The sequence below is a fragment of the Echiichthys vipera genome (assembly GCF_963691815.1).
Source record: "Echiichthys vipera genome assembly, chromosome: 5".
In the NCBI taxonomy this organism is placed as follows: Eukaryota; Metazoa; Chordata; class Actinopteri; order Perciformes; family Trachinidae; genus Echiichthys; species Echiichthys vipera.
The window spans coordinates 23,485,799-23,510,073 of record NC_139830.1 but is presented as its reverse complement, the minus strand read 5'-3'; the positions used below and the strand labels follow the sequence as shown (position 1 = coordinate 23,510,073).

Sequence of the window (24,275 nt, the reverse complement as noted above, 5' to 3'; positions counted from 1 at the left end):
TATAACTGCAATGCAGAGTGGTGGGAAAATTACAGCTCAAAGTTAGTGACTAAGGACATAGGGGACCGGTGAGACGCACAAATCACCCTCCATCTAAAACGATTCGCCTAAATCTTCTCTGTAATTCAGTTTTTCACCCCCAAAGTAAAGCAGCTGTTACCCAGGAATAGCTCCTCTAATCAACTTCCAGATGTTTTATCACACAATGTTTTTCCATAACAATAAAATGACTACCTAATATTTTATTAGCTGCAGCACAGATGGACTGAGAGGAAAATGCCCCTAAAATCCCTTTAAAACACAACAACTGGACCAGCTATATAATTTGCTGAAGCTTACAGCATACTTTATGCATATGATTCACACTATAGGTCCCCAGGACAGAGGAACATTATACCTCCCAAGAAAAATGTAGGGCAGAAAGTTTCATTGATAACAAGATAGAAACACAGATGAACTGCAGAGTCATCACCTGTACTGTGATGGGGATCATAACACCCACAACGTCTATATTAACCTCACAACAGCATGTGAATGCATGTTCCCCCTTACTTTTGCTGTGCTCTAGCACGCTATAGGGAGAAAGATAATCCCTCTGAACCTGGGATTAGACAAGAGGGGAGACAAGGGAAACGGATTTAAGTATGCAGTCAGTGTCACAAGTGATTACACACTGATAACTTGGAAGATGTAGAAGATCTACACAGCAGATGTGACTGCACGATTTAATGGGTCAAGGTACTCAACGGCAGGCCCAGAGTGAATAATCGGGAGATGCTGGAAGATTCCCAGTGGGCCGGTCTGGTTAACGGGCCGGTGACAGGGTCGGTAAACACAATCATTTTATAAATAGAGCATAGATGGGCTGTAGCAAACACACAAAGCGATGGCCATGATGTCGATATATTGTAGAAGCTTGACGAACCACGTTGCAGCGAAGTGTGGCAAGGAGATTACCCATGGACTGCAACGGATCAGTCCTGTGACATGTTGACCTATGTTTACAAATACTTTTTTCCCACTTGAAACCCATGAAGTGATGAACACGCCTGCTGCACTTGTATGAAGAATGATGGAGAAAGAAATAGTCCGTAGGTAGATAAAAAAAAAAGACAAAATGGAGAATAGAAGGAGGAATGAGAGAGCAGAAAAGGCCAGAATATAAAAAGAAAAGCTTTGCAAGTGTGCCAAAATAAACGTCTATTGTTTTAGACGAGGCCTAAAAGGGTAACGTCACAGGACAAACGCCAGAAGATGATAGTGATGCTATACAGTCATGGTTACAGCGCCAAGATGCCAGGCGGGACAAAGAAAATGGAAAATAATGGCCTAATAAGTGCTTTTCTTATGAGGCTATTATTTTTCTTTTACATGCTCGGCAATAGACCTATAAACTGTATATATATATATATATATATATATATATATATTGCAGCACGTGGCACTTTAACTATATAGTGGACTGTGGTCCGAGGCACGAGGCACTTGTTGAGGAGGGCGCTGCAGACTTGCATTGGAAACTTGAAAGGAGAAACATTCCCCTAGGTTTGAGGGGCTGCCATATCAGAAAAAATGTTCCAGTCAGGAATTTTAACCATTCATTTATAAATCTGAATTATCGCCCAAGTCAAATGGGAAACACAAGGAAACTTTTGATATTGCTGTGGAGTTTGACCTTCAGAAGTTTTATTTTTATGAACAGAACAATCAATGATCTTTTGCTGCCTCTTTGTAGCTCAGTGAAAGAAAAAAAAGAGATGGTAGTGAGTGCCTGGAATGAAAAACAAAGGCTACAGCAGTGTGTCTGTCAGTAGGAACATCCCTGATGCTGACTGACTGGCTGGAGGCAGACAGGGATTCTACTCCACAAACAATTGCCTGGAAATGCCAGGGATTGTGTGTGTTCAGGTAAGCTTACCTGAATGCACCCCAATCCTCAGGAGACAAGGGGAGTGGGGGGTTGGATTCCACCATAATACAGCAATTTAACAGAGAAGCAGCTCCCTCCGCAGCACACAATAATACACAAACATCCAGATACCAGTCTCGTTCTAAACAACACATTTTTTAAGTAATTAAAGCTGTTTCTGGCCCACGCCTGTTCGTGACTTTGCTGTCCAGGTGTGAAGTTTCTCCAAAACAGTAAACAAACAGTCACAAATTTATATGTGTAATTTCAGTCCTCTGTGGTTATTAATTCAAAGCTTTGACAAGCTTGACAAATAGAAGGACACACAAGCGGCTCTGCGGGGGGAAAAAAGCCCTGTTATCTCCTTTCTGGCAAAAGCACATTAAATAAGCTATAAAGGCACACGGTGCAATATTTCTGAAATGAAAAAAGAAACTGGAGGCAGAGAAGAAAATGAAACGTAAAGCCCACAAATGACCTGTGATTGATTATAAATATATAGATTACAAAGAATGTGCAGTATTAAGTTTGTTCTACCACAACAGGTTTAATAGGAGCAGTTTTTTAGTTACTCAGTTATATTCATTTTGTTGAAGTTAACTAGCAGAATTTCAGGAGCTAGACCACACTTCAAGCCTGCAACAATTTCTCATCAACACCTTAGTATGATATCTGTTGAAAACGTATGCACAACAATTATCACGTAACGGCAACTGGCACGTGACAGTGAGGTTAAGTTTAGGCGCCAAAATGACTTGGTTAAAAAAAAAAAAAAGGTTGTTGTTCAGCTTAGAAATGCCAGGACACGAACACCTGTCCCCTCTGTGAAAGTGCTGTGCTTTGGGACCCATCCACCACCACAAGCCTCCTCTGTACATAGATTTAGTTGCTTTTATACTACGTCACCTGATATCCTTCTTTGCTCTGGATGTAATTTCTATGGTAATAAATATGTAGATTACATACGAATTATAGTGAATTACTTTACATAGGTATGTATGTATGCGCACTGAATGAGGACAGCCTGAACAATGTCACTTCTTGAATTTACCATTAATACGCGCCTAACCCACTCCTCCTGCTCCGTTCTTGTATCCCCCCCCTCCCTCCGGCCCTCTTCTTCTCTTCCTGTCTCTTCCCCTCCTCTGTGTAGGGTCCTGAGAGGGTCCATCGTGCCCGGATGCTATGGCAAAATACCAACGCTACCCCACAATGCGTTTGGCAAAGCAGACTAGCTACAAGCCATTTAAGCAAATCAATTTTGTTTTTCTCTAATAAATCGTTAAATGCTTCTTGCTGATGCTGTTGTCTTTGCTAGTTTATTGTGGAAATGGCCTAATTGCCATGGTATTATTAGTGGCAAAAAGCCCATCTGGTGTCTTTACGTAGCTAATTGTATATACTTGAAACAGCAACTACTCTTCAAGTCTTAATTACTAAGCATAATTTATCCAGGTAAACAAAACAAATGTGCTCAGAGTTTATTATCATTTTTAGCAGTTCTTATCAAATCATGAATATTTGGCCACTTAAAGCAAATAATTGCAGCCAATATTCACATAGAATTCTGCAAAACAATGGGCAGGAGTATGCAGCAGATGCACTGTTGTCAAAAATAACTCCTGGCGGCCCCTTGCAGCTCAAATTTAAGAGAGCCAAGACTGTGCCCTTCATCAAGACAATCCCTCAATCAACAGCTAGAACAACCTTGTGGTCAAACTTTAAGTGCCATAAGTATTTGGATTATGTATAATGAATGGCTTGGCACTTTCCATTCACTCTCCTGTTGCAGAAAAAACACGCCAGGAGTAAATTAGTGCCCTGCCCTGTAATGAGTGGGGCTTCTAACTCACTTTATTTTTGGTTTGACAGTGGAGCCAGCCTCTAACAATCAGTTGTGTCAGGCACTGATCTCAGTACAGTGAGATCATCTTTGAACAGATGTTAAGTGACAACAATGGCTACAACTAGTGCTGGGATGATGAGTGACATTGAATTGTTAAAATCATTAATTTAGTTTAGTTGTGTGAAACAAACCATTTACAGTCTCACTTTTTGCTCATGGTAAAATATCATGGAGATTTTTACATTATTTTTGGCCATTTTATAGATTAAATGATGAATCTATAAGTTCATAAGAACACAAACAATAGCTACAGCCCTGGTTTCAATCATGTCTATTGATATGTACTATAAACAAAATGACAACCACCCTAAAATAAATAATAAGAAACAGTCAGTTGAAAATACTAATTAGCAGTCATACATATGCTCAAAACTGTGCCCACATTCAAGATTCATCAAAGCTGTTCTCCTGGAATACCACTGAGCAGCTGCGACATGAAAAGTAACTTTTCACCCTAAAGAAATGCCAAGTGCCGTTGGTAAATTTTCCAATGAACTTGAAGTGAGGAGGAGAATGTTTTCCACAGCTGAACATGACATAGTGCAGCTGTGTGCGGGTGTACAGCATTCAGCTCCTCGGAACGACTGTTCAAAGAGCTGGAGGCTCTGTCTGGGGATTTAGAGCAGCCACCAGCACAGCTTAAATCTTGTTAAAAAAAATGTTCACTGACTGCCTCACAAGCTGCAGTGCAGTATGTGTCGAATCCTTATGGATAGGTCATCTAACAAGACTCTTTTTCAATTTATCAAGTCATTTAGTGCCACTATGAATTATTGCCATGTCGTAGAATTACACGATGTGTCCGACCAATGCAAGTTTTGTTTAAGCACTTGACTATGAATGAGGTCAACATGCTGTTTTGAATCCTCTTATCAAAGGAGTGCTGGGGAAAGTGAATCTAATTGCCAGAAGATAAAGTACCTGTGTTGGATACAAACATATGTCACCAAGCCTCAAACAAACAAGAATATGACAGAGAGAGAGACGTCCAGAGGGATCCATGACAAATAACCCAGTTGAGACAATAATAAAGGGACCAACTGAAGCTCGCTCAACAACCAAAGAGCTCTGCGTGGGCTTGGCGTTTGCCATGTAGCTCAGGTAAAGCACTTTTATTCAGCATCTCCTCATGATAAGGAGTTTTCCCCCGCATGCTAGTCATCACTCACTTGGCATTAATGTTAACCTGTCTATTATTCAACTGAAGCCACAGATTAGTCCAGAGTCAGGAGATGAGAAAATGTGTACAGGGGCCCCCTGAGGTGCTTGTGGGAAAAGAGGGCCCCTATTATAGAGGTCCTTTGTGATCAGTCATCATGGCTGAAGGATAGCAGAAAGGACACACTGTCAGGCGCGCTGCTTCTGCTAATCGGCAACACCAGCAGGCCTTCCTCAAACCATTCACTGAGCCTGTGCCTGATTACATATCTACAGTGGAAGCAAGGACTTTGCTAATTGTTCTACTAATGACTTACTTGCTAAATCAGTCTTTGCATGGAAAAAAATAATAGTGGATCATATGTGGTGTGCTATAAGAGTGGTACCTAAGGTATGCTATTGCTATGTCAGATTTTAGAGATATACGATCTGTCAGTATGACTAACATGAATGTTCAGATAAGGTCAATAAGCGTGGAAGCTCTGGCATTCAGATTGGTTGGCAAAACTATTGGCTGAATGGAAATAGAGCATGGCATAAATAAAAAAATGCTTATGAATTGTGCTAAATTAGGCAAAATATGGAGCAAACACAAGATTTTCCTTTCCCTTTTCAGAGAAATTTGTTTCTCAAAGTTAAACTTGAGTATCAAAATTAAAAATTGCACCCTCAAAAGTCAGCATCTTAATGAAGTATAATTTCAAAGGTAAAGTAACTTACCGCTGTCTTCAATGGAGAACGAGAAGAGGTCATTCGTAGCATCGTCACCATTCCTCAGAACATAGCAAATGTTCATGTCATCAATTTCAGCTGAAAAAGAAATACATTTGCATAAATACCCATGATATCCTACTTATTTGGCTGAAATCAAAAGTGGGAAATATGTCCAATTTTTTCCTGACAGACTTTGTCAATAACTTCTCCTGAGTCCTGCTACAAGAAGCCGGCTAAGGCTATTGTATGTGATGAAATGTGTCTGTTGCATAGTGTAGGGGAATCTAAAAAGAAAAAAAACTGCCTGATAACAAGGGCTGTATACTGTATCCATTAGACTCCTGGATGACATAGAACATAAAGAATAGCTTGTTTGTTGGGACTCCAACACAGCAGTATGTTTGCCTTCCTGATATTGTGATGCTAAACAGGGTTTTCTATAGCTCTGGATCTGATAGATTGTGAAGTTTACAGCCCTTGCTGTCTTCCATATTTGATATCAAAACATTCCCCTTCAGAGGGGCAGATGTATGAAGATACATAGCCATGATTTCCAAATGCCCAGGAGATAGTGTCTTTATTTACTGTCTGTTTAGTCTTGTGATAACTCTAACTTGAAATATTGACCAGGCCTCTTGGGGAAAAGTACCTCACAGTAACTCAGTAGATAAAAGCCGGCAATACATGGATATTGACTGTACACTGGCTCTATTTTCCACAAGGTGCAAAGTGGAGCACAGCGCACCACAGCGCAACAGCCATTGCTGGATTCAGACCAACGCAGTTGTCATTTTCACCCCATGTGCCCACATTGTGTAAGTAGTAAATGTACCTGTACTCAACTCTTACCACCCCATGGGTGTGTTGATCTTAAAATTAGGTGTTCATTCATGTTACACCCAAAACCCTCCCAATATTAATGAAGAGACTAAATACAACCAAATAACTTTTTTTACACCTCAAATGCACTTGCTCCATGCACTTTAGACAATGTAACATAGATCGTCTAGGGCCCCATGGTGTTACCTTGATATTTAGTGTTTAACAAGATTTGCCAAGACATTCCTCCCTTCCATGCCACCTATCTATCATCATGTCTGTAATTTACCTTTCTTCTGTTAGAAAATACAGTATGACTCTGATTATGTAGAAATCACCATCAGTTCTCTTCCGAAGTGAAATATATTTGGTACTGTTTGAAAATGCACTCCTCTAGTGAGATCTGGTAAGCCTGAGGCACCGGCATACTTCATCTCTGTAAACAGGCAGTCTCTTGAGTGAAAACAAAAACCTTATGTTTGAACTCAGCATTTTTCAGGCATCACAGGGGAGTGCATTTAGCAGAGTGAGTAAATGTAAAACGAGTTTGAGAGTGGGCTCAAGAGAATTCAAAACTGTCTTAAATGTGTGTCCTTGCAGTATATTACAAATCTAACAGAATATCAAGGGATTGCAAGGCTGTTTGAAATGCAGCTCTCTTACCTTGGGTGAATGTGGTGATGGTGGCATTTCCTTTGCCGAGGTTGATCAGGTAGCCATGTTCTGGGGCAACAGTAATCCTAAAGGTCACAAAATTCTGAACGCTGTCTCTGTCCTCTGCTCTAAGGGTCTTACTGGTGATGACAAATCCCAGGTGACCATTCTCCAGAACCCGTAATGTTGGGGCACCCTTGTTTACCACAATCTGCGGTACCCCATTATCCACTGGGAGGACAGTAATCTTCATCATTTGGGGCTTTCGAGTCTCAAATACTGTGTCAGGGAAGATGTAGAACTCTGTATGTGTGCCATCCGTGACGGTGAAGGAGAAACTGTCCTCTGAACTCTCTGTGCCATCATGCTTGTAGCTGATCATGTTCTCATTCAGGTCCTGCTTTGTGAAGGAGGTGACAGGACGGGTGTTGTTAAAAAGCAGGCGACCATGAACTGGGATTTGAGTGACTGTGAACTTCAAGAGGCGGTCAACAGTGTCTCTGTCCTCTACTGTTAGCTCAAAAGGCGTGATGAGTTTGTTCTCTCCCTCGGTTACCACCAGGCCGTGTATTGTCACCACAGGCTTTTTATTGTCCACGTCGGTGATAGAGATGCGGAAAGTGCGGAACACAGGGTTGTAGCCGTCAGTCACTTCAAATTCAAAGCTATCCATTTTCATTTCATCATCAGAAGTGTGGATGTAGTAGACTTTGTTGCCAGCCAGCTGGAGCTGTGTGAAGGATGAGATGGGCATCCCGGGTGTGTCTGTGCACTCCAGGTGTCCTCTCATGGGAGCTCTGGTGATTGTGAAAACCAAATGTTCATCTGGGCTGTTGTGGTCACTGGTGCTAAGCAGGTCTGTTGTCAGAGTAATCCTGCCACCCTCTTTAAGGGATACACCTTTGTTGATAACATCTGGGAAAACCATGTCAATGCCACCCACTGTGACATAGAAGTATCTGTCAATCAAAGGGTTGATGCCATCTGTCACATCAAATTTGATGAGGTCTCTAATCCCCTCTTGCCCGTTATGGATGTACACAATTAAACCCTGATCCACGTCATTCTGTGTAAAGTTCATTTCAACTGTGATATTTTGCAGCGTCCCAAAAGGTGTTGCCCTCTGTAAATATCCCTGACTGGGCCCATAGCGAATGATATAAGTCAGCATGTCATCCTCAGAGTCCAGATCAGTAGCTTTTAAAACATTGCTGTTGATAACTTTGACGTCCCCTATCTCAATTTCAAGGCCATCATTGATTGCCATTCTTGGGGTCTCATCATCCACAGGGATAATCATAACTATTACAGTTTTCTCTACACTGAACTTTCCATCTGTGAGAACAATAGCAAAGCTGTCCTCTGTGGTTTCTGAGTCATCATGCTCATACACAATGCTGGAGGCCTCCCTGATCTGATCCAAGGTGAAGTTAGAGACAGGGATAGTGCCAGTAGTGAGCTGATTGAGAATAAATCCGTGCTTGGGGGGTTTGGTAATAATGAATGTGAGTTGATCGGAAGGGAGATCTGCATCAGCACCATTCAAAATGGGAGTGTCTATGACTATGTTCATGCCCTCCATAACTACAAACTCTCTCATGAAAATCTCTGGCTTTTCATCATTAGAGGGGATTATGGAGATAGGGAAAAAGTGCCTTTCAGAGAAATTGATGCCATCAGAGCATCTGAATGTAAACCTGTCCTCCACTGGCTCGACGCCTTTGTGAATGCTTTGAACATAGTAAATGTGATTCTGTCTGATGTCCTTGATGGTGAAAGCACTAATAGCTGTCCCAGACCTGGATTTCTCTGAGCCAGGGGCAGGGGAGATATTCTCCACATAGCCTGAAGTCGGCTGTACAATGATTGTACAAAGAAGGTCATCGTTGGAGGTGTCTGCATCGTCAGCACTAATATGAAGAATTTGAATGGCATTTTTCTCTCCTTCAACAACAGTGAACTGTGGCCCCACAAAGACCTCTGGAGCCCGACTGTCCAGGGGAAGAATAGTGACATGCACTCTGACACCTGTGATCTTATTTCCTCCTACAGTCCACTCATCAGACATGTCTGTCAAAGTGAGATTGAAAAAGTCCTCCTTTGTGGTCAAGCCTATCTCCCCACTTGTATGAGCATAGACCACAAAGCCGTTAATGATATCAGCTTGTGTGAATGTTCCAGATCGGACACCTTTGACCAGAATTTCACCTGATGATGGAGGGTCCTCTAAAATGAAGGTTAAACGTAGGTCATCTGTGTCCTCATCTCTTCCCTGAATTACATTACTTGTGATTTCTGTTGCTCCATTTTCCAGTACATCTATGTAGGATCCAATTGTGCCAGCTGGGAGACTGATAGTTGGAGTCTCATCATCAACTGGCTTCACACTAATCTTTATAGTAATAGGGACACTGTGGACACTATCGCTGACATCTATTTGTATCGAATCAGCCGTCGATTCATCTCCATTATGGATGTACGAAATTCTGTCATTTCCAATATCCTCCAGGCTGAAAGTGTCTCCTCTTGTCATGTCAGTGAATGTAAACTGAATCCGGCCATGCATTGGAGGCTGAGTAATAGTGAAGGATATCTGTTTGCTATCCGTGTCTGTGTCTGAGGTGTCCAACTCAGCACTTGTAATGACATGTGTGCCGCGTTCAAGCACGGTAAAGCCAGAGTTGGTTATTTCAGGTGGCTTGTTGTCCACAGGCTTTAAAAATATAGTGAAAATTCCTTCGACAATATTTCCAGAAACGTCCTCCACCGTGTACCGGAACTGCAGAACATGACTGGTAATTCCAAGCTCAAGATCAGGCGGTTTGTAAGCTATTTTATGGTGGTTAATTTGTGCCTGAGTGAAAACTGTGACTTCAGTGTCTGGCTTTTCAGTTAATACCAGGGCTCCCAACACAACAGGGCTATTCTCATCTGTATCCGTCGGTGGCTGGATGATTGAGTATTTGAGATCCCGATCCTCTGAGTCCAGGTCAGTGTAACGGAGGAATTTCTTTCTGAAGTAAGTAAGTTGATACTCATGTACAGTAATATGCAGAGTTGTGCCAGGGTACAGTTCAGGTGGGACATCGTCAACAGGGAGAATTTTGATAATAAACGAGTTCTCACCTGATTGGTTTGGTGGATCATTGTCATCTTGAACTCTAAACACAAACTGATCCATGACTGTGCTGACACTGTGAGGCCCAATGTGTTTGTAAAACAGTTTACCATCAGTAATATCCTGCTGCAGCCATTCAGTTACTGCTTTCTCATACAATTCATCCTCAGTATTAAACTTCCAGGTTGATGGGTCCTCTGGGGCCTCAGACTGACGCAGCAACACCTGCCCAACCGTTGAAAAGGGAGCCTCTATTGTGAATTTTATTGAAGAATCCTCGGAGTCGATGTCTGCTGCACTGAGCATGAGGGAGGAGATTGGCATCATCTGGTTTTTGAATAAAACCAAACCAGTGTTGGCATTGATTATGGGAGGCTCGTCATCAGTTGGCACAACAGTGATGGGAAACAGAAACTCCACTTCATGTGTGCCATCTGTCATTCTGAAAATAATATTATCACTATATGTGTCACTGCCATCGTGTTGATAAATGACTACTCCGGCGTCGAGGTCAGCCGGGGTGAAAAATTTCCTCCTCCAGCCCAGAACGGTTAATTCTCCGTGCCTCAGCCCATCAATAACAGTGATTTTGACTTTGTCTAAACTGTCCTCATCGCTGATTTCCAGATTCTGTGAACTGGACAGAGGCCTGGACTGACCTTCATACAGCAACTGGCCAGTATTCCTAGTCACCACAGGGGCCAACGTGTTCATAGGCTTAACAACAATCATGAAAGCAAACGGGTCTGACACAGCCCCCTCTGTGTCCACAACCTCAAACTCAATCTGGAAAATCCGCTCAGTGTCTGAATCCACAGCAGGGGGTTTGTAGGCAATTTTCAAGTCTTTGAGGTCTCCTTGATAAAATGAGGTTATTGGTAAATTCCTATCATCTGTGCTCACTATGTAGCCCTCCTCAAATGACAGGGTGGATGTGATATTGAAAATTAATTCGTCAGGATTAGACTCAACATCCTCAGCAGCCAGCATGTCTGTGGTTATTGCTGTCATTACAAACTGGTCTACTTCCATCATCATCATTGCAACAAAGCTGGGTTTAGGAGCTGTGTTCTCTTCTCCGTCTTTAATCCTCACCAAAATTTGGAAAAACTCCTGTTTTAGCAAATTGCCTTCCTTATCATGCAGCTCCACAAGCATTGGAATGTAATCTCTGCTTGGTGACTTCAGAGAAAAAGTGTGCTGATAACGGATGTTCATTTTAATAAATTCATCACAGTCCACCATTGTTCCAAGGCTGCCCTCGTCTACAAGTTTCCCATACCTGGGCAGCACGCTGCCACTGGAGAGAGAGGCTATTTTGCATTGTTGTGCACTTTTATCATAGGTGAATTCTAAAATTCTTCTATCAATGGGGTTACTTGTCCCCAGCAGTTGCTCGACAGTGAGTGGCATATTTTTGGTTAGCACTTCCAGCTGTGTGAAAATAACTTCCACCTCCATCATGAAAGGTATTATAATGGTATCCGTTTGGGTGTCATACCTGAGTTGTAATCTCACTCTATCCCTCGGAGGACTCCTGGAGCCAAAGTGAGAATACTTCACGTCGTTGGGGCCAAATTCACACGGAAACTTTTTCGGAGAAAGGTGTCCAGGCCTTTGAGACAAGGGATCATTGTCCAGCACCGTTATGCTGCATTTATCACCGGGCTGAACTTGTATAACCAAATCGTTGATGGGATCAATGAACACTGATCTCCCGAAAGGCACGCGGATCCCATTATTGGCAACCAATATCGTGTCCTCTGACAGCTCGGATCTCAAGGCGTATGATAATCCATAGCTGTCAAAAACCTGCGCAACTGCATCACCTGTCAGAATCACCGCAAGCAGAACAAAAGCAGCGCCAGTCCCGTGCAAATGCGGAGGAATAATCCAAGCCATTTGTAGTGTGGAACCGCAAAGGAGACACGTTGAACTTTGCTCATACACCCTCACAAACTAAGAAGGGCGGTTAAAGTTGCAGGAGTATAAAATCAGAGTTGGATAATATCAAGCACCGATGCGCACTAAGGTGCACCATTCTCTCACAGCAGCTGTACACTGATAATATAAACTTCATACTCCGGCTTTGCTGGAGTAAGAAGAGTTACGCCCTCCTTTCAGCCGATTGGTTAATATCTCCGCTGGAATGCGTTTGTCAGGTTTTAAATGGATGTGGCTTGTGTCATTCTGGGCACACACACAGCGATGCCGCGTGGGCTGGACTTCATCAGGTTCGATAAGGTAAGAAAATAAATGAACAAGGCGATGTTTGGACAGAAAGCAAGATTTAAAGCCTGCAGTATGACAAGGCATGGACAATTATGATCAAATTACTTCATTTTCACTGATAAAATCATGTGCATTTGTTCTCTAATCAAAGCCATTCACTCACTCCAGACTAATCCTAACAATGAGGGAAAGCAATCAGAAGTACAGCTGCATGAAATAGTCTTCATTGATAATGTAAGTGGAGAAAAGCTTTGTCTCCCTCTCGTGGTTTGCGCTGCTGAGGAGGGAGGGTGCTCCAAACACATTCATTTCCAGCAGAAATCACTCACTGCCCTTGATTTAACACACATTTCACACTTCCTCTTAATGATCAAAAAACAGGTCTGTCATGACATTGCATGCCCAGTTCCACTAAGTGCTGTGTCGTGTTTGACAAAGGACACGTAATAGAATAAAGAGCAGCTTTTGAATGTTTGAGGCAGTATGGTGTGTATGCAGTTATAGACATCCAAGCTGACTGAGAGGGAGCACTGCAGGAATTTGACTGTGCATTAGACAGTATAAAGCAGCCAATCCACGTGGCCACAGTACAGCTATCCTCCTGACAGATTTCACCCAGAGAAATAGCCCACAATCCACTTGAATGAGTCAAAAGTTCTATTTATTAGAGCCATCCAGTGAGAGTATCCTATTTCCTTCTATATGCTGCTCTCTCATCACACAGGTACTCCAGGTGTCAGAGCTTTCCCCCAGCAGAGCATTGTCCTCCAACTCCTGACAAGCCCGGTCATGATCCAGCCTCTCTCTGTGCCACTCATCTGGCGAACGAGTGTTGATTAAGAGGACACCCACACAGACACTGTGCAGCACAGCAGAGCATGTTCAACTGACTCAATTATGTTAAAAATGGGGAGTCTGATAATGTTGCTATGCAAACTATTGTCTCATCGCCAGGCTTCTATATGGTGTTTGTACTGTTGGCACATTAACTAAAAATATCAGAAAACTGAAAAGGAATATAATGTATTTCACTCAGCTGTTGTATTCATGATGCATAGCTGCAGACACAGCTGTTCTGTGTGTTTGATATACCCCACAGCCTTTGTATATATTACATGTACACACACATACCTATGCTCCCCAATGTGTAGCATCCCTGGAGCTTTACATTGCGTGGAAGAATTTGACTTCAACTGTGCTCACTCCCATTTGATCCCCTTTAGATGCTTTTCATTCCATCCACAAAGTAGTGAACTCAACCATTGTGTCTGCATTGGCCTATTGTTGCGCATTAATAACATACAAACTGACTCGCAGCTGGCATGTGTTGAAGTGGGTACACTGTAGCTGCCATAACAAACCATGCAGTTGAGTTGGACTGGACACTGTTGACAGGGTCCAATTATAAATATAGCCAAGCAAACTGCAAGGCAAAGCCCCCAGGCCTTGACAGCTTCTAGTTACAAGAGAAAATGAAAAAGCAGATGAATAGAACTTTCTGACAGCAACAACGGCAGAGAGGGAATTGGATCATACCCAAACCTTCAGGCTTATGTCTGAGGCGAGGGGAAGTTTGATGATATTCTGTCATATCACATTTATATCAAATTTATTGTAAATGACCAATCCTTCTTAGGATATAGAACTGTTAGTCTGTTAAGGAAGTGAAGATGCCACATGGTGCAGGTGGGGTAGGCTGAAATTTTGCAGTCAATTTTGAATACCACTTAGATCAGGTTTAGGTTGCTCATTCATTTATGTTTTTCTCAATGCTGAACACTAACAAAGTATTCAAAGCTATTTTTTCAGGAGCCTATCTAGTTCTTTGTTGCTTAGCACCTAGACATTTTGCTCTGTCAGGACTCTGGTGACAATATGCTTGTACCAGCAGTCCAAACATACTGAGAAGAAAACAATAAAACATATTTATGGTAGATGCAGCCAACATCTAAAATATCCATTTTGTTTGTTGTTTACAGAAAGACCAACTTTCAATTTTCTTTCAGGTGAATGCCGTGCTTTTCAACAACCTCTGAAAATGACACCGCTCTCAATATAACCGGGTTAACAGAGATATGTGTCATGTAAGGTGCTCTGAGAAGTGACATCAAGTCAACTTGATACATGGATAATCAGTTACTGCTGGATGAATCACCTGTGTTCAGTGCTGACATCAGCAGCCAAACAAACTCGAAACAGTCATTATTTTGTCTGTAAACTGTATACATACTGTCTTTATTAACACTGACAACCATTTGTATTGCTCTGCATGCTTGTATCATATTTCAGTATTTTGGGGGTATTTTTGGGAGAGTATGGCAGTATGGGACTGTGGCTAGAAAATAGTCCTAATGGTGACTTTCTGTGTTAAATAAAACAATAAATAAACGTTAATACAATTATCTATATCATTCATCAAGTTCTGAAAGAAATGTGAATTTAGACAGTATCTCTAATCATTTCCAACACATACTTTTGATAGTTGTCACCTTCGGTGTCACTCCACTGTTTGTGTCAGTGTTGCTAAAGTGACTCCATTTTAACAATTCCTGGGACTTATCAGGACTATTTATGTTGTTGGCTAGTCCCAACAGACAATACAACCCTGCGTCACTGATCTCATTAAGGCTATTTTAGTTAATTACGTCTCTGTCAGGGACAATTCTTTTGATGGTTAAAAGCTTAGATGGTGGCAGAAGCTTCTCTGAAGTCCTCCACTATAAATGTAAATTGTGTAACCCAGAGAAACCCAACACAGAGCCAACCAGCAGTCAGATCCATCTTCCCAGCTTATATTACTCTTGGGATACTACAGATCTAAAAAAAGGCAGCACAACCAGTCAAGTTTAATCATATTCTTTATTTGTGCTCCAGAATTCCCCAGGTGTGTGGACCCATGTATTACACTATGACTATAACGTATGGCCAGAGCAATCATACTGCTTACAAAACAAGTCAGGACTTATTTAGGTTTATTTACAGCCTGCTTTCAACAAATACATTCATTGCTGCACTTTGCAGATAACAAAGGAGACAAAATAGATTTAAAAAAAAGAAAATCCAAGGACAATCAAAAGACAAGGAAGAACAAGTTTTAATGTTAATGGGGACACAAAGCTGTGTGTTTGTGTGTGAGTTTGTGGTCAAAAGCAGTATGTCAAAGCTCTCTGGCAACATTATATTGACCTCCACTTAAAGTAGGGCATAACCTCAGACTTTAGTAGTTTATCTTCAGACTGCAGGAGTAGGGTCTCATAATGAAATGGAGACTAATGTGAAAGCTAATGTAAGCAGAATAGTATTCACCCTTCACTGGTTAAGTAGTGAATGAAAAAATAATTTGAAATTCAGTAATTTAATGTCCTTTACATTTAAGTGATGCGTATCTGGAAATACTTGAATGATGTACAGTATGTGTTAGTCAATATCTACCTGTATGTGATCATGAAGTGATTCTATATTATTTAACACTGCATATATTTTAATCAATAGGGATACTAGGGAAATAAATCATGACATAATCATTATTTTAGTGGACTTTATGGTATTATATGAGATATTAGTATGAATCATTGTATTGTTATAGCAGTAAACTGTTAGTAATGCAATTGTACAACCAGTCCCTCTGTGTCAGGGCGGGATTGGTCGGGAGTTGAAGCCCTGTGCCCCCTAACAGACACTCCTCTCTGGACTCATAAATCTTTTAAATTATCTGATTTATTCCTGCACTACAACTTTACAGTATCATTTGCATTTCATTTTGCACTACTAAATCAAAGGATGGCAGTACTGTAATTCTTGTGGTTTCTGTTGCATAAAGATTATTTATTTATTCAAATTTAGGATTGGTTCTTTTTTCCATTTCTTCAAGCAACTGTCTCTTAGTCACATTTGATCATTTTGGGTCAAAAACATCAATCAAAAAATCTGAAACCTATCATTAATTATAATTAATGTAAAATGCTGTTTGACAACAATAAAGAAAAGCTATGAAACTTTTTAAGAACAAATGGTGTAACAAAATCACTGTGCTGGTACCAAATCAAGGTTTCTGTCTGTGTGAGACATTAATTGCTTGATGTTGTTGCTCTCTCTGACTCCAGACTTTTATGTTATTAAAAACTCAAACTCTTGAGCTTCCTGTGGAGGTGTGGTCGCCCACAGGCCAAAGGTTACATAATTTAATCGGATTGCTGCCAGACACCCCACAGGCCTTCCCTCTCTTGATGAGTTTTAAAGCTGAGAGGCACTTAACATGTTTGCCCACCCTGAGGGCTGAACTCATTTATACTGTGTGAAACAAAAGAAGAATGAGAATTCACCTGGTGGGAGTCTCTGTGTGCCATCTGCATCAACAGCAGAACATTTTTATTATGATATTTCTGATTGATTATTATGAAACAAAAGTGCAGATTGTGCTTATGACCTTCTGCACTGAGAGGAAATTACTTATATTTTCTACTTTATTGATTTACTTGATTTTAAAAAGAACTCAGCAAAAAAAAATGCACAAATGTAATTGTAGAAAATTGGAACGATTCTCCCCAAATACTTCCATTTAATTGAACACATTTAAATTTAAGGATTTAATCTTGTGTGTTGTGGACTTAACAGCTGCAGAGTTTCCAGTTTCTGCTGAGCTGAATGCATTTTCTTTCTGTATTTGATCTAAAGTTGGGAACTAAGTCAGCAACAATATAATCTAGATGAAACAGAGTGCATTCACTAGATGCTCATGAAAAAGCTGCACACACTGCACATGTGGGGACAAGAATGCTTTCTCATGGACTGCGTTTTAGTGTTGTCATTGTTATGTTATTATGAAGATTTATTTTTTAGAAAAAGAATCAAGAACATTTTGTTGGATTTCCTCTGACATTATGAAATTTACTACCTCACAGTGACAGCCTCTATGTGGGTGCCTATTGTTCCAATAGTCTGGGGAATGTCTCAAATATTTCTAAGTCCCCCTGCCAAGCAATAATTGACTTAATCTTTCCATTAGCCCCAAGTCGCCAAAGTCAGCTGTCATCTGTTAGAGTTAACTGTTGTAACAAGGTGCTTTGTATGCTTCCTGATAGATGTGAGTTTGAGCTATGAGACTTAAGGGTGATTTTTACCCCCCCTCCCCACAGCACTGCACACAAACATACACATGTCTCTCCTGCTGACAGCACTAATAAGTACCAGCACACAAACTGACAAACTCTTGCTCATATTTGCCGGATGATGGGTTGTTGCTGATCTTATTGAGTTGGGCAAATACCCCTGCAGACAGACATAAACAGAACCTATAACCTGCACGCATCTTCGACCCTCCGCAGGAGGCAAATGCAGATGACAGATTTCTGCAGAGTTTTTGGAAACAAACTCTATACTCCCTTTATGAGTTTAATGAGAAAAGTCAACCTAACCTAACTTTCAGGAAGCAAGCTACAGCATTCAGAAAAGTACATTTTGAATAATACCCTATAAATTCCAACTACCCTAAATAAAGCTGTGAATATCATGTACCATACTTCACTGCCAGAAGATGGCAACATCACATTATACTGTACATCCAGTGCAATGCATAGTTTTGCATCATACATTTATCGTATTTTTAAGTTAAGAGACTATTACTTAAGAGTAATACACAAATAAAGCTGCAAAAAACAATTCAAGTCTGATTTCACTCTTGTGATTTAGTATTGTGAATTTCCGTCATATCTGTGAAGCTTGATTATTAATATAAAGATAATGTAAAGTACTTATTATAGAAGTAAAGCTTTGGTTTTATTATTATCATCTTAGCCTTAAACAGAGATGATAACTGAAATCCTTAGTTAAAGAAACAATGTGTCCTCTTAAATTATAGTGGATAACATTTTCAGTAACATACATAGTGAAAACATATTAATGTCCTGCTTGGTTAATGGCTGTCTTGCAGTCTGATCTGGCAGTAAGTGGGAATAGTAACCCTTCTAAAATGATAATGCAACATACAATTTTCAGATTTGTTTGGTTTGATTCAAGTTGTCAATTGAGCCGTACTGTAGCTGTGTTGTCTCACTGACAAGCCCAATTAGTTCTAGACCTTATCTAACAAATCAGGGTCAAAAGATGGCCAATACATACTACATCTAATTGAGAGCTGGACTGCAATGCCAATTGAGATCTACACCCAACTGCGCAACGGCTGTCGATCTTATGTTAAGTCAAACCAGCCATGCATAATGCATAACACTACATATTGGAAATGCATTTATTTCAGAATAGTAAGCAAGCTTTTTGTTAAGAGCTTTTTTTTTGTTAAGAGAGAAACATAAGAGAGATTGCAACTTCATGTTGGAATATAAACGTTTAAATGCCAAACTGAGCAACTGTTCTTAATGAAAACGCACTTTATCTCAAATAACAGGATTATCATTTATTATTCTGCATGCACCACTTAGTAATACCAGTGCTATCATAACATAAACATTCTCCAATTAATATTAAATTGTGGTGCTATAAATATCTTCAGTAACTGCTGGCAGGATGTACACCAGAAACCTGATTTACTGTTTACCACTGAGAATTCACACACTTTTAAAAGTGTTCTTCAGTTTTCTGTACTTATTATATGTACATTAAAGACATGAACCCAAGTGCAGGAAAAAGAAAGTGAGAGTCATTGCATACTTAGGAAAAGTGAAAGCAGTAATCAACATGCTAGGAACTGGGTCAAATGACTCTTTGGCAATAGCAAACATCATTAACAAACGTGGCCCAGATTTTTAAACCCTCACTGAACATAAACCTTTGTAGGAAGTTTAGACGCAAACAGCCTCTGGGAGCCCTCTTAAGAAATGTTTTTCCATAACCGGGGAAAACAGTCACTAACTTTGTCTGGTTCCAGGTATGAATCTGCCACCAAAGAGTACAGAAGACAGACAGAAATAAAATGAAATTTAAAAAAGCAATGCCATTAGTATCTGGTGGCTTTAAAAATATATGTATGTGCACCATATGAGATTCATCAGGATTCTGGCAGTGAAGAATATCCCTCTCTGCCCTCTAGTGGCAAGTGAGTTCAGTTATTCATTGAGTGAGTCACAACTCAACACGTAAACGTTCACATAATACAAGAGTATGATCTTTCATTAAAATAGCATTTTTGTGTTTCTCACAACTAATAATAATTGCAAGTCTGCACCTGGTTTACTGCTGCGTTTGCAAATATTACTGGTGTAAACACCAGAATAATTATATAATTAATAAAAGTGTGGTTGTTGTCTAGAGCTAATTAAATAAGGGGTGATAAACCTGAATTATGAGATTTTGTTTGTATTTGGTTCAGGGATTGAGCCTTTAAAATGGGTTTGACTGTGAAAGACTGTGGCATTATCAAAGGCTAAAAACAAATAGTTCTTTAACACATGCTGTACATACAATACACAAGGTTAAAACATAATAGATATACAGTACCTATATTTGTTGCAAATGTTACATCTTATCTGGACCAGGAAGAGGAAATATAGTATGTTGCAACACAGGTCACATTCTGCAGGCTGGTGTCAGCTCTGTCAATCAACAGCTCCGCATTGCACATCACACAGAGTGGCCTTAACTTAAATTGACAGGACAGCATTATGGCAGGCAATTCAACCAGGAAACTGTAAAAATAAATATAATATTGGAAAGGTGGCCACATCTTGGTCCTCACTTTTCAGTAGGAATATAAAGAAAATACTGAACGCCGCAGGGGAACAAACTTTGCAGCAGTTGCCGTGACTGTATATTGAAAAAAAACAAGGGACAAAAAGGAAAGATTCAGCAGCATCTGCTCATACTGTAAGAGATCTATTCAAATATTAACTAACCTCTTGTTCATTTTTATCTTCACTGGATGCTAACATTAGAATATAAACCTGAATTATTAAGGGTTGAATGAATTAGTTCACTCGTTTCAATCATTTTTCCACTATTTGTATTCATTATTATTTGCTTCAAAATGGTTTCATGATGATTTTTTAAAATTCTTTTTAATTTTGTTTTTAACTTGTTTAGCTGCATATTCAGTTTGACTTTACTTACTTTGTTGTATGATTGATGATTTCTCAGTTAAATAACAGTGTATTGAATGCAACTTGACAAGCGTAATAAATATTCTAAAGTAAGAATTCCAGAAAACAGAAATGCAGCGGTAGCCTGTTCACAGTAGCTGTCCAATGGCTGTAATTGACATCATAAATAAATGTGCTAACTTAAAGTAGACCCATTTGAAAACCCACAGGTGCAAGACCACCGATGCAAGTAAAGATATCTACAAATTCTAATTTGTGGTGAAACTACAACATGAGATTTTCTCTTCTGAAGTCCATTTCTGTTTCGGGTTTTAACCTTTCTATAATGGGTGTAGCCTCTTCATTGTGGCTGTAAAGGTTTTACTGACTTTTCTTTGTCTTGTTTTATGTCACTTACCTATGAACTGGAGTACCTAGTTAGCTGAATTGAGTCTCATTACAATATTCCTTATTTTAACAATAACACTTCAATAGACACCTTTTCCTGGATGCCACAGATCAAACATGCAAAGATGTGTGACAACTGTTTTGCCTGTAGAGTCAGATCATGAAGGAGATCCATCGATCTGACAACATCCAATGAATTCTTCGACTCCTTCAACTAAATAAAGTCTTAAAAACCCTACTGGATCAGCTGATAATACTTACATACTTTTACTTAAGGAAGGTTTTGAATGCAGGACTTACTTGTAGCTGAGTATTTTCACATGTAGCATTAGTACTTTTACATCATTAAAGGATCTGGATAGTTGCTACGTGCTGATTATAGCCATTTTGTTCAGCTGTGACCATGATAACCCATGACCAGCTGTTAACATTTAAAAACGTTTCATAAAGCATACATAATGTATGTGAAAAGTCCAATTAAATATTGTATCTGTTCATAATGTTCTCTGATTGTACTGCTGGATAATGCTGCTTGCATAATTGTATTGGTAAATGCATAAACCAGATTGCCTTGCAGATGTCTCGTGTTGAGTGTGGTGTGATAATAGCTGCAGTTGATGATAATAACCACAAGTCCTTTAAGCGAGGGATTCTGTTGATTCAGAGGACGGGAAATGTAGCTCAGCACACACTGCATCCTCTCAGACACATACAGTATCTGCCAAAATCACACAAAAACACACACAATTCTCCAAAGCCCAATACTGCTAAGTGCTAATTGCAAAGTCTACGAAGAAACAAAGGAAATACTGAATGTGAACTCATGATTTATACAGCATCATGTACTTTGTGAAGCCCAATCACAACTTTGTCTTCTTACAATGACAGTTACTGATGAAAAATAGCCCTTACCTGCAGAACAGTACTCATAATGTATAAATGCTAGACAAACAAAATAAATAGCCACATAAACACACTGTAATGTCTCAGCAGGATTAATGTCAAATCAAAATGTATGAACAAAATCCTCATAAGTCACTGTATTTTCTCATTATTCTTATTGTTTTCTTATGAGTTGGCTATGCCTATCTAAAGTTGAATGTGACTTTTTATTTATCAACCCTGCAAGCCTGCACCCAATGGAGTAAACATACAGTACATTCATCTACACATTGTTTAACCTAGAAGTCTTTCAGTGGGATCACAACAAAATAGCAAACTAAAAACATTAAACCATGATTTGTTCAAAGTGTCATTGACAAATATTTTCTTACAAACCCTTCAATAAAACATTAGCATACTGCCGGGTGTCTTTTGTTCTTCTTGCCTCTGGATGTGGCAGAAAGAGACAAGTTGGAAAGATGTTTCTAAGCAACTGTGCATGCTCACACTAGCTAGCTAAAGACTAAGTGTTTAATATCTTACAGCATCTTACATGGCTGCTTTCCCTACAGTAGGTTAATTAAACTTTGAGCTCAAAAGAAAAATTGTATTAGAGATAAAGTTTTTTCTTCTTCTAAGCTCTGTAGCATGTATATATATATAAGACGGAGAAAGGTTTGCATCTGGGGATGTTGAAAACCATGAAAGCCATGGAAAAGAGATGAGCATGGGCATGAATTGAATCCAATTATGTGCTTTTCATGTGAAAATCTGTTCCGTTACTCTAGGACAAATTTTGCACATGCATGTTTCAGTTCATCATGTCAACATGGACACTGTGTGTTTTTATATTCTCAGTATCTATTCTACAATCATGTTTTTGTCTTCCATTACTGCATCCACTTCTGACTTTAGTCCCTCCACGTTTTCTAAAACAGTTCAGATCATTACACTTTAAATAGATAGACATAATATCTAGATCTCTAGATAGACATAAAAAGACTTTGGGTTTGATTATTTTTCTCTGTTCAGCTGTGCAGTGTGGTGGCTGTCATCTGCTGAACATAATTAAAAGGCAAGTATGAATTGGGGTAATATTGTTATCTCTTGATGCACGATGTACTATATACAAAAAAGAGCTACATTAATGTAATTTTGCATTAACATTGAATCCAATGTTTCACTTATAGTGTCAGAGAATCAACACCTAACTATTGCAACATAATACCAAGATATGTTTCTAGGAGGTTGCAGGAGACCAAATGAAGACTAGAGGCACACTACATCCTTGCCACCATGCAGTCTCTGGCTGGTTCCATTCAAGCTATCAACACAGCCACTCACTTAGTAGGAATACAGAACATCCCTTGCAGCAACATATCCACTTGTCTAAGGTCAAACAAACAAAAATCTCTCCACGCCAATAAATGTTGAGTGTCTTGCATCCTAACAGCATGCTGTGTTCACAGGCCTCCTTTCCCATGCATTCCAGGTCAGGCTGCATATTTAACTAGTCCCAGGTGCCAGTCTAAACTGAAACATTGGTTTCATTCTCTAGGCACCCCCCATCTGAAGAGAAACCTGTAAACACAAATGCTCTAATAATGGCCAGGGCCTTAATTTACCTTGAGTGCAGACAGTACTAGGACTTGGACCTGACTGATTGCTATGAAGAAAAACTCAGCCTTATTTTTCTTAAGTTTTTATGTCGTTTTACGCCCATCTAGTCGTGGCGTCCATTGGAATGGACATGAAAAAATACTATTAAAAACATGAGTTACCAAAAATTTGTTTTTTCCACTTTCTTTCTATGGTGAAGAAGAGTCAGAATCAGTTTTAAAATTTTTTTTGAGTAGCCAAAAAAAATGCGGGTCTGAAGGGGTTAATACAGGCTGAGGGCAGAGAAAGGCACAGTGGTCCTGAGGGTCAAAACACGACAACATTTAATAAAACACAACATTTTACAAAACACGACATTTCACAAAACACATTTTAGAAAGCACAATGTACGCAAAAATCACGTTGATTTGCCCACTTATGGCACTGTTTATAATCAAACCTCATGTGTGCATTTTCAGTTTTATATTATAGTTTCTGGTTATAATGTATTCTCCTTTTGGGGCAGTCTTTTTAAAAAAAAAAAAAAGTTTTTTAGCGTATTAATTGGGTCCTCCTTACACAAGCCGTAGTGAGAGTAGTTGCCAGAGGGCCACCAGGAGTGCAGAGCTGTTGGGCTCTAGGATGTATACATGCACCTTCGCCCCTCTAGTCATTAGTTATACATAACTCTCATTCAGGTGTTCCCCTTTTCAGGTAGGAGCACCTCATTAATGTATAGGCCTATGTGTTTGTTTGGTAAACATATAACCTAGGCCTACTTGTGAAGGACACATCATATTTCTGTTTGGTTTGTTTCATGAAGGCGGTTATTTTCATGACAACATGACT

General features: G+C 39.8%; 1 protein-coding gene across 1 annotated transcript in view; it reads right to left on the bottom strand.

Moving 5' to 3' along the window:
* frem2b (FRAS1 related extracellular matrix 2b) overlaps nucleotides 1-12,309 on the bottom strand; it is a 60,122-nt gene extending 47,813 nt beyond the window's left edge. Inside the window, exons 1-2 of the mRNA XM_083913845.1 lie at nucleotides 7,170-12,309; nucleotides 5,694-5,783 (exon numbers count right to left, since the gene is read on the bottom strand). Coding sequence (XP_083769971.1) covers nucleotides 5,694-5,783; nucleotides 7,170-12,180 — 5,101 coding nt within the window. The 5' untranslated portion in view covers nucleotides 12,181-12,309. The remainder of the gene's footprint in view (nucleotides 1-5,693; nucleotides 5,784-7,169) is intronic.
* Nucleotides 12,310-24,275: the final 11,966 nt, after the last annotated feature.